Here is a 15166-nt window from a genome sequence, read left to right on the forward strand (position 1 = left end):
TAAGATGAGAGGTGAGTTTACTAGCTTCAAGAGATGGTTAAAAACCTCCCGGGGCTGCCACATAAGTTGGCAAGCTCCAAGAGTAACAAACACAACCGCCTCCCAAAACATGTACCAAGTGCTCTTTTGAGTTGAGGAATCAATGGAGCTGCTCTCTAATCGAGTTTTGGACCCTTTTCTCTCAAGGATTGATGGAGAAATCAATGGATTTGCTTGAGGGCTTAATGTCACTAATAGAGGGAGCGAGATAGCTCATTTTCTGTTTTGGACGAGCTAGAATGAGCAGAAGGAAGAAGATAGTCGTTGGGGAGGAAGATGATGGATATAAATACCCCCTCAGCCCCAACGGTCATTTAAGCGCGGCAATGCCGCACTGCGGCAGTGCCTCTCTTCAAGTGCGGCAGTGCCGCACCAATCAAGACAACAAGGGTAAGAGTGAAGTTTAGGCTGTCTTGGCTGTGAATCTGAGGATGCATATGTATATTTGAGTACTTGGTAGCACATGTTAGCTTAAGCATTGTGTACCCCTTTACAGTACGACTTTTTCTGTACTCAAATTCAAAATATAAAAGAATTTAAACCTCCTTTGAATTTGAAGCCATGAGCATTTGTAATTGGGGCTCCTCCGTTTCGTGTAGCATCCTCGAATATAAATTCCCTACTTGTTATTTCGATAAATCTCATTAGTTCTCTAATTACATGGTCATTATCACCAAAACCCACAATTAGGACTTGATTGCACTTTCACTATGTCTACAAAAAGATGCGACTTTATTATCTCTTATTTAACCTTTTGCTGTCAAATAAATTTCTAGGTGTCATCTAATTAATCTTTAGGTATTATGTTATGTTTAGATTTATTATTAGTTAACCGTTACCTGGCTAACAGTTAGCCAGCTAATATGGCTAACTATTAGCTGTGTGCTCTTTGGATCCACAGGTAAAAGGTGAATGCGCTGATTGTTTTATGTGTATACTGTCCTTCCTCTTTTAGCTGCTATTGGGAGAGCACATAGATAGAGGTAGGTGGGAGACCAAAAGTGAATTTTGCCGACCCATTAGTTCCTATTAGCTAGCATGAGGCAGATAATAAGATAATTGCTAGTCGACTGTCCAATAACAACTAGCTAGATTTGTTTGGATCCACACGACTATTTTTTAATAGATAAGAACTACTAGCTATGTGGATCAAACACCCTCTTATGCATTCATTCTACTGAGACCCTGACATATATATCAACTGTTTATTTATAATCATTTTAATTTCTATGAGCATATATTTAGTTAGAGATGGGAAATGTTGATAGTACTCTTTACAAGCTTGTTGTATTTGATCAAGTTGGGTCAACATTTTTGAACTCTAACTATTCATATCCCTTCGAAGATTTAGATTGTCAACTTTTGAAGACGGATAGATTTGGCTTCAAACAGTGTTGCAGAATATCATAATTTTGCAACCTTTTTGCGTACATTTTATACTACTCTTTTCATTTCACTATATTTGTCTATATACACACACTATATAATACTCCCTCCGTCCACGAAAAAAATACAATTCTCGTTGCCTCAATCAGCTTTGACCAAAATTATATAAACAAATACTAACATTTATGATGCAAAATTAGTATCATTAGATTAGTTATGGAATATATTTTTATAATAAATTTATTTGGAGACATATGTATTAATACTATTTGCTATAAACTTGGTCAAACTTGAGCTACTTTGACCGGCATGGATCTCATAATTGCATTCTTTTCTGGACGGAGGGAGTATCCAAGGAAATATGGACCATGTTCGCTTGAACTACTTCAGTAGTACTTTTCAATGAACGAACAATGTTTTATCAGTATAAGCCAAATTTCAGCGAAACGAACAGGGTCATGGTTTCAGGACATACTCATTGTAAATTAGCTATCCACACGGAAACATTTCCTTCTTTCAAATTATTTACTTATTAAGGTCTTCAAGTAGAAACATTACAACAAAAACGTCTTCAATCGTCTAATTGAGAGCTAGTTGAACTACCTTTTTATTAGTACAAAAAGTAAAAGATTAACGTGAAGCTTAAGAGATAGCGCATGTTTTACTATAGTCTATACATCTCTTATAATAATACGATTTTTCAGAGTTGCGTGCTGTGATTTTTCTTCTTCATATTTATCATATTAAGCTAGTGCAAGTTTATATTGTCGAGACGTCAGTAGTTCTTCGAGAGTCTGACACCATGGACAAACACGACGAAACTTCTGCAACTTTCGCTTTCAGGTAGTATGACATAAAATTCTCTCAGTTTCTTGCTCGAAGAAAAGAACCCACGACACCAACTATTTCCCGACCACACACAAGTAGTAGCATTTCCGTGCACGCGTCACGCAGCGAGTGAACTCGTGGAGCTTGACGAGAAAGAAACCCACAGTCCAACGCTTTGGTCACCCAACCTCACCCACCCGAATACCCGCCGCAGGCCGAAGCTCGCACGAGCTATGCCACCCAACATCACCCACCCGGATACCCCGCCCCATGTCAGATGGGCCCGCATCCGCCGTCTCTTTCCCTGTACCCCCAGCGGCTTTTCCTTTTTAACACACCCCGGCGGTCCCGGTTTGCCAGCGTCCAGCAATCGAGTCCCCGCTCGCTCGTCGCTCCTGAGCGAACGGAAGGAGTCCAAGGCAGACGCTGCGACTCACGAGCGCCGAGGAGCGAGCGAGATGCAGAACGTGGTGGAGGTCGAGCCAGGCCGCCCGGCTGCCGATGGCCGTCCGTCCGTGGGGCCCACCTACCGGAGCGCCTTCGCCCGCGACGGATTCCCGCCGCCCGTCCCCGGGATGGACAACTGCTACGACATCTTCCGGTGAGCTCTCCTTCCCTCTCTCGCGCGCGCGCCTCGAGCTTCGGTTCCGTCTTTGCGCGTGCGCGGGGTGGGGTTTTTTTTGAGCTTGCCGTTGCACTAGCGTGCCGTTAGACCAGGGGTGGTGGACGAGTGCTTGCAACCGTTTTTGGCTTCTGGTGATTAATCAGAAGCCGTCGATGTATGCCTTTTAGCTATTTGCCTCTGTTCTCTTTCATGCAGATTTGGATTTGATACATGTTCAAATTTTCGGTTAGCTGTTTGCTAACTTTGCTTATGCCAGCATGCCTGAACAGACAAAAGGAGTAGTGGATTAGCTTATCGTTTGTCTGCTCCTGTTGCTTTTGATCCAAAAACATAATAACCCAATTATATATGGGATTTATGTGTGAGATAGGTTGGCATGCTCACCTCCCCCCCTTTTTTTTGGATGTTTTGAGATCCTGATTAGTTACACTTCAGATTCGCTTGGCAGTTGTGATGCAATCACTCTTTCAGGTTCTCGGTTGCTCCTGATCCCGTCCTTCGTCGTTCCGTAGGCAGATAGCGAATCTCGGATGCTTCACTCTTCTCTGCTTCTGTTGCCAGATTTGCCCCTTTTGCCTTACGTTTTACTGATCACTCCTTGCAGTTCCTGATGGGTAAGATCTATATATATGTTGATCGGTAGGCATTGCATGCAGTTGTTTGGTTTATTCTCGTCTATCGTCCTGCAAAACTGTTAATCAAGTTTGGAAATATCAGAAGAAAACTTTCTGAATCAGTAGAACTGGCTGGCGATACAAACATGCCACGCACTTTGACGAGGAATCTTTATGTGGAATGTGGAATGCGATTCTGTATTGCCATGTAGCATTGCTCGGACGTGCAGCACGCTGATGCCAGATGGTTCCTGGTGTCACACCGGTCCCATGTTTGTTTTATTTATGTTCGACTGTTGACCTTTGCATTTTTGGCTTCTGACAACTCTTAAATTAGCCAGGGGAATTAACATAATATAAGTCGTCCCTTTGCATTTACTTCTGACTTTCTGACAACTCTTAAATTTGGGGTGGCCTATTTTTTTCTTCATTTCAATAAATTTAGTGGCCTCTTGTCTCCACATACTTAATTTCTTTAGTCTGTGGGTCCTTGCACAGCATGGCCGTGGAGAAGTATCCAAACAACAGAATGCTTGGCCACCGTGAGATTGTTGATGGGAAGGTAACTAGTCGGTGAACAACTTCCGTTGCCTGGAAGACTCCAGCAATATGGTGTTTTGCCCAATGACAATTTGTCTCGTGTAATAGGCTGGTGCATATGTCTGGAAGACATATAAGGAGGTGTTTGACATTGCAAACAAAATTGGTTACTCTATTAGGAGCTGTGGACTTGCAAAGGTTTGGCCACTGTTCTTAGTGTTATGCTATTTTGTTCGCCACAATACTAATTTACCTGAGTATCTAGAAGTTGTATTTTTCATTTCACTGCTTTGGAAGAACACTGGGAACTTTTGGTCACCTTAGGCACATCAGTTTGACGCACTGGTGCCATCTCTTGCTGACTAAAAATTTCAATATGGCAATTTTGCAGGGTAGTCGTTGTGGTATCTATGGTGCTAACTGTCCTGAATGGATTATCACAATGGAGGTAAAATGTTGTGTTACCAGATTTTGATTCAATGTGTTCTCATATTTTGGCTGGAAAAGTTAGATCCACTAAGTTTGTATTCTGAACAAACTAAATCACTGTGTTCATAAGTTTCCCTTGTCAAATTATTCACCTTAAAATCTTTATCCTTTGCAGGCTTGCAACGCCCATGGAATCTACTGTGTTCCATTATACGACACACTTGGTATATATTCTGCTATTTTCGTGGCTTCAGATTTTGCTATACATGAATGAGTCACCATTTTCTGTCTGTAGTTCATCTTGCTAGGTTTTATTGGTTGTGCATCGGTGCACCACATTCCTTTTTTTTTTTTGAGAAATGGGCCTTGAATACAGTTCAGTTTTCTTATTGACCAAACTCATTTTGTAGGAGCTGGTGCGGTAGAGTTTATTCTGTGCCATGCAGAAGTTGAGATTGCTTTTGCCGAGGAAAAGAAAATTGAGCTGGTATGGTTCTTTGCAGTGTGTAGTATAATCTGTGTCATGTTCACCTATCTCGATCAATAGAATCATGTATAGAGTTTTCTATAATCTAGCTATAATTTGGGCGGTGTGGTGGAGGTGGAAGAGATGATGTCATGATGCAGAGGAGGGTTTTTTTTGGTGGGTGGGGGCAGGGAGCCAGGGAGGAGGGCTAGGGTTATAGTTTGTATGAGGTTAGATGGTTAAGTATGTTGGTTATACATTCCATAAGTCAAAATTTATATCTAGCTAAGCATACCTCCAATATGGTCTTTTTATTGTTGTATTCTGCGCAAAAGTTATGAGAGTTGTGTCGCTGATATGATATTTTGTGTTCTATTATCGATACATATGTTTGGTGTGTCTAAATGCATGTTGAATATTTTCAACTTGGGCAGCTCGTGAAGACTTTACCCAAGTCAAATGAGTTCTTAAAAAGTAAGTTTGATATATCCTAGATGGATTCCAACATCAAGAACTAAATATCATGAAACTAAATTATACATTTCTTATTGTAGCGATCGTGAGTTTCGGCAAGGTAACTCAAGAACAGAAGGAAGAAGTTCGCAAATATGGGCTATCATTGTACTCGTGGGATGAATTTCTGTCCCTGGTAAGGTGCTCGAGCTCTTTGTTGGTTTCATTGGGGTATTATGGATTTACAGCTTTCTAATGTTGTGTCTATCCACAACATGCGAGTGAATCACCACATAAGAAAATACATATTGTCATTCGCTGAACATCAAAACAAAGACTTCTGACATTGCAAATTAGCTTAGTCTGTTGTTGTTGTGCATGATCATACAATAGTACATTATTGATGACAAATTACCCAAAGTTAAATGTTTGTTTAATTTTTTAGTTGATATGACCTTTTTACTACGGTGACCTATTTATGGTTGACACAAAATGGATTAGTGATTGGTTTAACTGTACAATTCATATAAGAAATTTGTTGACTATGCTTACCCTTCCGTTTACATGATCATATCTGCAGGCGGCTGACCAAGAATTTGATCTTCCAGTCAAGGAGAAGTCAGATATATGCACTATAATGTATACTAGTGGAACTACTGGTGACCCGAAAGGAGTACTGATATCAAATGCGAGCATTATTTGTCTCATTGCAGGTGTGGACAGGTTACTTAGCTCTCAAAACGAGGAGGTGAGATGTTCTTGAAGCTCTTCAATTATGTGACCTTACCTTACACACTGGCAGACATTTAATATCTTCTACAATATGAGAATTTCAGTTGGCAGAAAGCGACGTTTACATGTCTTACCTTCCTCTTGCACACATTTTTGATCGTGTTGTGGAGGAATTGTTTATTTTCCATGGTGCCTCTATTGGATTCTGGCGAGGGGTAAGCATCAATGACACTGTTCTCACCTGAATACCTTTTTGTCATTTTTTGTTGGGCCTCTAGTGACTGTAACTTCTTTGTCACAGGATGTTAAGCTGCTAGTTGAAGATATTGGTGTGCTGAAACCAACAATTATGTGTGCTGTTCCTCGTGTTCTTGATCGGATATTTTCTGGTAAGGAGCTAGTTATGGCTTGTCTCCGTCTCATAAATAATTTTCATGGATGAGATATCTAATGTGGTTATGAGCGGCAGAATAATACAATGTACTGTATGATTATTATCAGGTTGTTTTTGGCATTGATGCTTATAGGTCTATTAGTTTCCTTCATTAAGTACTTATTCTGCACTTTCTTATTAATTAATGCTTATGGTGTAACTTGCACCTTTTTTTTTGTACAACTGCATCTGGTGGGCCCATAATAATCTTGAGATGCCTTAGCCAGATGTCCTAATCTACTATTCAACTTAGTAGATTATATATATCCATATCGTCTCTAGTCTCTTAGCTACTTCGTCATGTCCTGATTGTACGGCTTACCCCATTAGTCTGTTATTTAATTTATGAATCTGCATTCGTGCTCTCACTACATGAAGAATTGTTATAAACTGTGCGACCGTGATGTTTTCAGACCTGGTTTCCTCATAAATTGGATCAATTATATTTCTCCTTAATTGAAAGGCAAAGCTCCTGCCATTGTGTTCAAAAAGAAAAGGAAGAATTGTTAGGCGAGGTTGTTTCAGTCTTTCGTATAAGCTCATGCATGAACCTGATGTCTTTGTCTATCTATTGGCGCAGTTTCCATTCACTGTTCAAAAGGCTTTGAAGCCACCATTGTCTGTGCAATTTTGCATGTTCATGGGTATACTCTTCTCACATTTACCTGATTGTTTTCAGGACTACAAGCAAAAATTTCCTCCGGTGGGTTTTTAAAGAGTACACTGTTTAATGTTGCTTACAAATTGTACGTTTTCTGTCCTAAATATTCTAAAATCAATATTTCTTCTGAGTGTGCTAATGATAACCTTTTTCTTTGACCAATAAGTGCCTATACCTGCAGTTACTCACATTTTACAAGTGAAAGTATTTAAGTCCACATTGTATTTTGCAGCAAGCATTTTAGAATGATGAGAGGAGCTAAGCACAATGAAGCTGCTTCCATATGTGACAAAGTAGTTTTTAGTAAGGTAATCAAATTAGGCAGACAACAATTCTTGATTATGTATGCTCTTTAGATTATTTACCATTTAGAAAACTTTGGTTTTCAGGTGAAAGCGGGTCTTGGTGGAAACGTTAGAGTTATTTTATCTGGAGCTGCTCCACTTGCTACCCATGTTGAAGAATACTTGCGAGTGGTGACATGTGCACATGTCTTACAAGGATATGGTACATTTCTTTTGTGATGTGAAAGCTAGAAATTCCTACTCTTGTGATTGATTCATGTTAAAACCTTGCTCCTGACTCGGGACTCCTGAGTACTGACGTTTTTCTGCTGCGGATTGTCTAGTTGGAGCCCCTTATAATTCAGTAGTGTCTAGGATCCACAACGAAAGCATGGAAAATTGGTGTAACTGTGTAAATTAAGTTACTACGTCATAGTTGGCAGCTTAGTTTAGTTAATTGATAAGAGTGTCTTATTGGTTTTCTGCTTGCAGCATCACCAATGCTGTTGGCTTGTAGTCGGTGTAGTTAACGATCACCCAATAAATAAGATTCTGTCAGCAGAATGGTCCACTTTTATTTATTTTTTCATGACATGCACTTAATTTTAAATCGATTTCAACATAAACAGAGAAGAACAGTAAGAATTTAATATATTCTAGCCACTGATGATGCTTTTATTGAGGATGTGAACAGAACTTGCTTCTTTTCTCCAACCTATACCCGTACTTGAATGTCTTCACTCATCTTGTTTCCTTTTAGGTCTCACGGAAACTTGTGCTGGATCTTTTGTCTCGCTACCAAATCAAATGTCCATGATAGGAACTGTTGGCCCCCCAGTGCCAAACATCGACGTTCGTCTGGAGTCGGTCCCAGAAATGGATTACGATGCACTCGTGAGCACGCCTCGTGGAGAGATATGCATCAGGGGAGAAACATTATTCTCAGGATACTACAAGCGTGAAGACCTTACAAAGGAGGTCCTGATTGATGGATGGTTCCACACTGGTAGTGTTGTCCGTACTACTGCTCTGTTTTTACATAGTGATCACAATATTTATGACACACATTGTTAGCAGTTAAAATTCCATGTAGAACTCCAGGGTTCCAGTCATATACCATCACCAGAATTTCCTATTTTGTGCTTCAACCAAGCAGAAATCTGACACATCTCCATGTTCTGTTGCAGGTGACATTGGTGAGTGGCAACCTGATGGATGTATGAAAATCATAGATCGCAAAAAGAATATATTCAAACTTTCACAGGGTGAATATGTGGCGGTAGAAAATTTGGAGAATGTTTATGGCCTTGTTTCTGCTCTAGACTCGGTATGTAATGCTCAACATTTTAGTTCTCTGGTATTTTGAATTTTTCTGTAACATCATTCTATATATGAAATGCTAATAAAACTAGATTGTTTTGCTTATACTTCTGTCCTAGTTGTTCTGCTGAAGGAACTTGAATTGTCTTCAATCTTTTTGAACATTTTTTTTTAGATATGGGTATATGGGAACAGCTTTGAGTCCTTCCTTGTTGCTGTGGTCAATCCCAACAAGGAGGCTCTCGAGAGTTGGGCTGCAGCAAATGGAATAAGTGGTGATTTTGAGTCCTTGTGCAAGAATCCAAAAGCAAAAGAATACATTTTAGGAGAACTGTCAAGAATAGGAAAAGAGAAGAAGGTGAGGAATATGGTTGTTCTTTTGTTTTGCTTGTTCCAACGATTCTTGTCTGCTTGCTACTGATGCGCATATCATAACCCGACTTGTTTCCTCAGCTCAAAGGTTTTGAATTCGTAAAAGATGTGCACCTGGAACCAGTACCGTTTGACATGGACCGTGATTTGATCACTCCGACGTACAAAAAGAAGCGTCCGCAACTGCTCAAGTACTACCAGGTACTTCTTTTTGAACTATTGGCGCAAAGTTGGTCCAGTAAATTCTGTTTATAGCAAGCATAACAGTGTGTTTGTTGAAATGTCCTTGAATTAGTTTAAGCTGTATGAACGAGATAGCATATCATGATACTCGCCTGTTACAATTACAATAGTGATGCTTGTATTATTGTATACCTCTGAGGCTATTATTGTTTCATTTTATTAGCATTCTTTTGCTTGTTTATGGGTCTGTGATGTGTTGCAGTGAGACAGGAGAGTGTTTTCTGAGTTGTATCCTCCAATTTTGCAGGGCGTGATTGACAACATGTACAAAAGTGCTAAGTGAACTCCCTCTACAGTACAGAACATCCAGATGAAGATTCTAAACGCTGAATCTCGAAGCAGACAGTTTTGCTGTGTATATGTTCAAAGTTTGTATGCCAGAGTTCTTTCTGTATCAGTTTTTCAGAAACGATTTGCCTATATATATATATATATATATATATATATATATATATATATATATATATATATATATATATAATATAATATTTGAGATATGAAGGCACTCCGAAAAGGCGGTCTCCCAGGGTGTCCACGTATGTTCTATTTAGTTGGTGCTTTAGATAGAAATTTTACGACTCAGATGAAGCGCGTCACAACCAGCCTTCCTCCGTGCATTCGGCAGTGGATAGATGAAGCAAGTGGACACATTCAATGAAGTAGGGCTTCCCTTGTGATTGTACGCGGCACGCAAATAGACGGTGGCGTGTAGCAGGGGACGGTGGATTCTCGGCATGCATGACCGGTGTCTAATTAGCATGGTGGTCGGTACGCATCCGAGTAAGCATGCGTGCATGCTGCTGGGGTCTTGCTTACTTTGCATGCATGCATAAGCTATCTGTTTCTGTGTGCGGGTACACTGCTGACACTTGTTTGATTGTATGCTTGTTGCTACTACGTGCGTGCATTTGTGAGTCGCAGGTGAGTTTTCCCCCTCCACCTCCTTCCTCTCTCTCTCTGCTCTCAACCTCCTCTCTCTTTGCCTCTCTCTCTCTCTCTCTCTCCACGCAGCGACGCATCCAGGCAGATAGGACGAGGCGGGAGCGCATCGATCGGCCAGGCCGGCCAATGGCGCGGGCGGCCCGACGGCGCCTCTCTCTCTTCCTCTCCCTCTCTCTCTCTCCAGATCTGCAGCCGCATCGGTCGGCCTTCGGCGCACCGGCGTGGCCAGGCCCCGGCGGTGGGCGTAGCCGCCTCCCCTCCCCCCGCTACGCGCATCTCTCTCTCGCGCGCCTTCGCTTTTGGGGTGGCGGCAAGCCGCCAGGCCGCGAGCGTCGGTGGATCCCCGCTGCGTGTGCGCGGCGCACCAGCATGAGCGCGCCCGAGGTCCGTGCCTCCGACAAGGCGCCAGCGGCTCTGTCGCGGGGGCGGCTGGTGCATGTTGGCTCCCGGCCCCCTCCCTCGCTTTACCTCTATTCAACCCTCCTTCCCTTACATAAATTTTCACTGCATGTGAGATTTGGAGGGGGGATATTGGTCGAAGAAGGCAAATGAACAAGGGAAGTTCAATTTCAGCCTAGATCTATTTTTGTCCCCTTGTCTTACCAGTTTGCATGCTACTAAGGATTGTTTTGCGTTTTGTAGGTTGTGGCCTGCTCGGTTCGGTTGGATCTTGAGAGCACGCAATTATTGTGCCATGGATCTGAACATGTGACCTTCAACACTGCGGTCCTTATGGTTTCTGGTTCGTTGTCTGTATTTTGGTCACCTGCAATGATGAATACACTTTTCTCTTGCCGTTACATTTTACTTTGAGGGAATGGGCTACTGCAATGATGATTATTGTAGTGTTTGATGCAATGATCATGAGCTATCTTTCCATGGTCTACATCTCTTCCTTCTTTCTCACGACTAATGAGGCAATCCTCATGAGCTATGATGATTCTTCCTTCGTTTTGCATCTCTTTGCTGTTTCCATTACTGAGGCAATGATCATAGGCTGTTCTATTTTTGCCATCTCTTTGTACCTGTTCCGTGGTAATTGAGGCTATGGCCAATTGGTTGTTCCTGATTTTTAATGCATCTCTTCCTACCTGTTCTAATTTGTGTGGTTTGGAGACACCAATGAGGGGTAATATTTATTGCCTATTTAGTCATGGACTATGCAACTGCAATTATCTCTTTATTATGAAATCTCGATTTCTGATGACGCTGCCTGTGATGATTTCCTCCTTTGTATACTCTGATGATTGCCTATCATATTCGGCTCATACTTGCTTATGATCATTGTCTGTGATGTTAATACACACAATTTGTGTAATCTAAGATTGTGTTTACTGCCTGTGAACTGATAGTTATTGAAGGGGACCGTGACGTCTAAGAGGAGGGGGGTGAATTAGGCAACTTGAAAATCTACTTCTAAACTATGGCCTCCTTTTCTAACCCTAGCAAAATCTATGCAATAGATAAACTATCTAAATGTGCAACTACGGTTTTGCTAGTGTGTTGCTATCTCTACCGCAAAAGGAGTAATGCAATCAATATAAATGTGGAAGCTAAAGAGAAAGGTCGAGATATGCAACTCCCGTCGACGACTCTGGTATTTTTATCGAGGTATCGAGAAGTGCACAAGCTTCCCCCCAGTCCTCGTTGGAGCCCCTCGCAAGGAATCCCTTGCAAGGGCTAACCTTCTGGTCGGGTAACTCCGTGGATAGCCTCGGGCATTCCCCACGCGTAAGTGGGTCTCTGAAGTGCCTTCAGGCAAGCCTCTCCCGGATGCTCCCCACCGTCTTCACTATCAAGCTTCCGGCCGAAACGTCGCAGGCCTTGTTCCCTCCGGTATACGGTGGTGGCCACACCACAAACGCGGTTGGTGTGATCTCGCAAGACTATAAGCCCCTCCGATGTACAACAATGGTGCTCGTAAGCATCGAGTGGTAAGAGGTATGCAAACCTCACTAAACACTAGGCCTAAACCTAGAGCAAGCGCATAAGCGGTGGTCTAATCAACCTAAGCACTTCGCAAAGCACCTACGCTAATTACCTAATAAAACACTAAGCACTATGTAAGTGGAGATCACTAAAATGGTGTATCAACATCTTTGATATGTTTTCTCAGCTCCACTTTTACCAAATGGCCGGTTGGGGGTTGCATTTATAAGCCCCACTGAGAAAGTAGCCGTTGGGGACGAAGTCTCGCTTTTCTGCTACTGACCGGACACGTCCGGTCGTCTCGACCGTTAGAGCTGCGATCAACTGATCGGATGCTGTCAGCGTCCGGTCACATGCCACCGGAAGCGTCCGGTCGCAAGTTTGCCGCTCTAGAACCTCTCTGTACTCGACTGGACGTTGCTGTCCTGCGTTCGGTCGATTTGCCGCCAGCGTTTGTTCAAAGTTGAGTGTGTTGCCGGGCTGACGAATAGTGCCATTGGTGCGTCCGGTCAATTCACTTGTTCAGCATCTGGTCGCTGCTATTGACGCCTGCTGTTGTCGAGCCACTGATCGGAGTGTTTGGTCACTTTCCTCTAGCGTCCGGTCCAGCGTCTGGTCACCTCTGTGAGCTCGTTTCTTCGCGATCTTGCATGCGGTTTAGTTTCTATCTCCGTGCTTAGACTTTGCTTGATATCTTGGGTCTTCTCTTGTGCTCCTAAGGTCTTGCTTGTGGTGTTGATCATCAGATCATCACGCCGCCTTCGTCCAAGTCACGTCTTGCACTCTATTGAACTACAAAACAAATATTTGCAAATTCATTAGTCCAATTTGATTATGTTGGTCATCAAACACCAAAATCCAAAGTAAATGGGCCTAGGGTCTATTTTCCTTATAGTTATATTCTTGTTCTTTCTAGCCTTGTGATCATTGTTTGTGATCGTTGCTTCCACACGCCAAATTATATACTGTTGGTTCTGAGCACATGCCCTATTCCCAATGATTACATTGTCAGGCTTCTGTTTTCCCTGCTCCTTTGAGTTTTTGGTATAATTAAATTATGTGCGCTGTCGTTATGTGAACTCTGGTGGATTTTACATTGGTTTTGATCCACTACTTTTGGTCCTTTTATCAAACCCTTTATGTGTTTCATTTGCTTTTGGTCAAAGTGGTCTTCTAAAACCAGACATGAGCTGCGCCCGCTGTCTGAATACTATGCTCTAGGAGAGCTATGTTTCCTATCCTATCCACCAGACTCAGCCTATTGCCTGATTTTACATTGATTTTAATTGCTTTCTTTCTGTGTTTATCTTGCATCTGATTTAGTCTCCTTCATTCACCTGCTGACCTTGCTGGCCTCGACTGCAGGTTAACACGGTACCAATGTAACTATTCATGGAGACATGTTTTATTTTGCGAATTTTTTCCTTGGCACATCCATCTAACTTTGTATACATTCTGACGTCCTAAGTAATAGTCTTGTAAATTTCAGCTGTACTACGAGCTTGCAATGGTCCTAGGTTTAGTTACTGGGATACTATATACTGCTTGTGTTTAAGTCCACTTATTACTTTCGTTACTAAGAGAATGAGTCTATTTTCCCTGGGTGTGGAGGCTACACAGGCAGATGTAGGCCTTGGCCATACAAAAGTAATATGTCTGCCATCTTTACGTGGATGAAAATATTTGCCTGTCATCTTAGACTTTTTTTTCAAAAAGAGCCTCATCAAATTAGGGTAGTAACATAGGCTTTTCTTTCAATAATTCAGTATGCTTGACAAAAAAAATATTGAAACAAAAATGTAAGGTCAAAGATCTTGAACATTCATACTATTAATTGAGCCTCATCAAATTGCAGATACTAATGTGGGGTTGGTATCTGGCTCAAAGCCGAAAAGGAAGAGACAACATAGTGTTGGGCGTCATTCTTGGGCAATAAGAGTAATCAACAGGTACCATTCTGTATGCTCATTGTATGGCAAAAGAACTTTGCAACTAACAATATTATTATCGTTTTTGTGATGTCTAGATATAGAACAATGTTTCTATTGGAAAGTAGCGATCAGATCACCTTTAAATGCTTGCTTCATGTGGTTCATTGTAATTCAAACCTTTTCACGAGGTTTGATCTATAGTTCAGTTCACACTGTTTGTGTCTATGTTCAGCCTTAAATGTGTCCATTAAAATCTGCTCTGTTGTTATCGGCAACCTGCTCACCTGTCTATTTGACCAAGACAAAAAAGATAAGATCCCCTCTGCTGTTTTGTCCCATGGCAATTGTGGCTTACTCACCACTATTCCTGTATCAGTTTTATTGCATACTGCATGCCCATTTGCATCGTGATATCTGTTCTGGCTGATTATATATACTGTACGAATGTGGCTTCACGATTTTATTCAAAAGCAGTCAGAGCATGTAAAATATTCAGGTAAGTGCCTCTGAGCTTTGGAGCTTTTTTACGTATCTGCTCTGAACCTTATTTTTTTCCCTTCTAACCTGTATTTTACTTAAAGGTTCAGTACCTACTAAAATTCGTGGTGATAGTAACCCTTGCTTGGTCATTTGTGGTTTTTGTTGTGGTTCCTACATAGACAACAGTTTCTACATAGACAAGTTATGGTTTGCTATTGCAGATCCAGTTGCCCTTTTATTTTTTCAGCACACCCACAGGCAATATATTGATTATTTTTCTTACCGTGGACATTTGAAAAATTTCTAGGATCATGTGAACAATAACATTTTTTAAGAGTGTTTTGTTTGTTCTGAAAGTTCCAAATATAGTAGTTGTTTGGTTTCTTGAACCTGCACTGTCTCATATTAATTTATGCAAGCTAAAACGTGAACTATTAAGCCTGCTTGGTTCAACTTGCT

At 41.5% G+C, this 15166-nt stretch overlaps 1 protein-coding gene across 2 annotated transcripts; it reads left to right on the plus strand.

Annotated features, from left to right (window-relative positions):
• Positions 1-2597: 2597 nt before the first annotated feature.
• LOC136456311 (long chain acyl-CoA synthetase 4-like) lies at positions 2598-9858 on the plus strand. 2 transcript variants are annotated; one of them, XM_066456127.1, is made up of 19 exons: positions 2598-2854; positions 3991-4054; positions 4141-4230; positions 4424-4480; positions 4637-4685; positions 4872-4948; positions 5362-5401; positions 5482-5576; positions 5961-6128; positions 6217-6327; positions 6414-6501; positions 7225-7291; positions 7439-7514; positions 7596-7713; positions 8251-8496; positions 8678-8817; positions 8986-9168; positions 9264-9383; positions 9673-9857. In XM_066456127.1, exons 1-19 carry the CDS (start codon positions 2712-2714, stop codon positions 9706-9708), a joined length of 1968 nt encoding a protein of 655 aa, XP_066312224.1. In that variant the 5' UTR covers positions 2598-2711; the 3' UTR covers positions 9709-9857. The 2 variants fall into 2 exon arrangements, with proteins under 2 accessions (XP_066312224.1, XP_066312225.1); XM_066456128.1 differs by having other exon boundaries at positions 2623-2854; positions 3972-4054; positions 9673-9858.
• The last annotated feature ends 5308 nt before the right edge of the window (positions 9859-15166 follow it).

The sequence above is a fragment of the Miscanthus floridulus genome, chromosome 6, assembly GCF_019320115.1.
Source record: "Miscanthus floridulus cultivar M001 chromosome 6, ASM1932011v1, whole genome shotgun sequence".
Classification (NCBI taxonomy): Eukaryota; Viridiplantae; Streptophyta; class Magnoliopsida; order Poales; family Poaceae; genus Miscanthus; species Miscanthus floridulus.

What these genes read in the sequence shown, in the direction of transcription:
- LOC136456311 (XM_066456127.1), top strand. Translation starts at nt 2,712, where the DNA reads ATGCAGAACGTGGTGGAGGTCGAGCCAGGCCGCCCGGCTGCCGATGGC. An exon ending in AACTGCTACGACATCTTCCG is followed by an intron (nt 2,855 to 3,990) that starts GTGAGCTCTCCT and finishes GTCCTTGCACAG; the next exon opens with CATGGCCGTGGAGAAGTATC. An exon ending in AATGGATTATCACAATGGAG is followed by an intron (nt 4,481 to 4,636) that starts GTAAAATGTTGT and finishes TATCCTTTGCAG; the next exon opens with GCTTGCAACGCCCATGGAAT.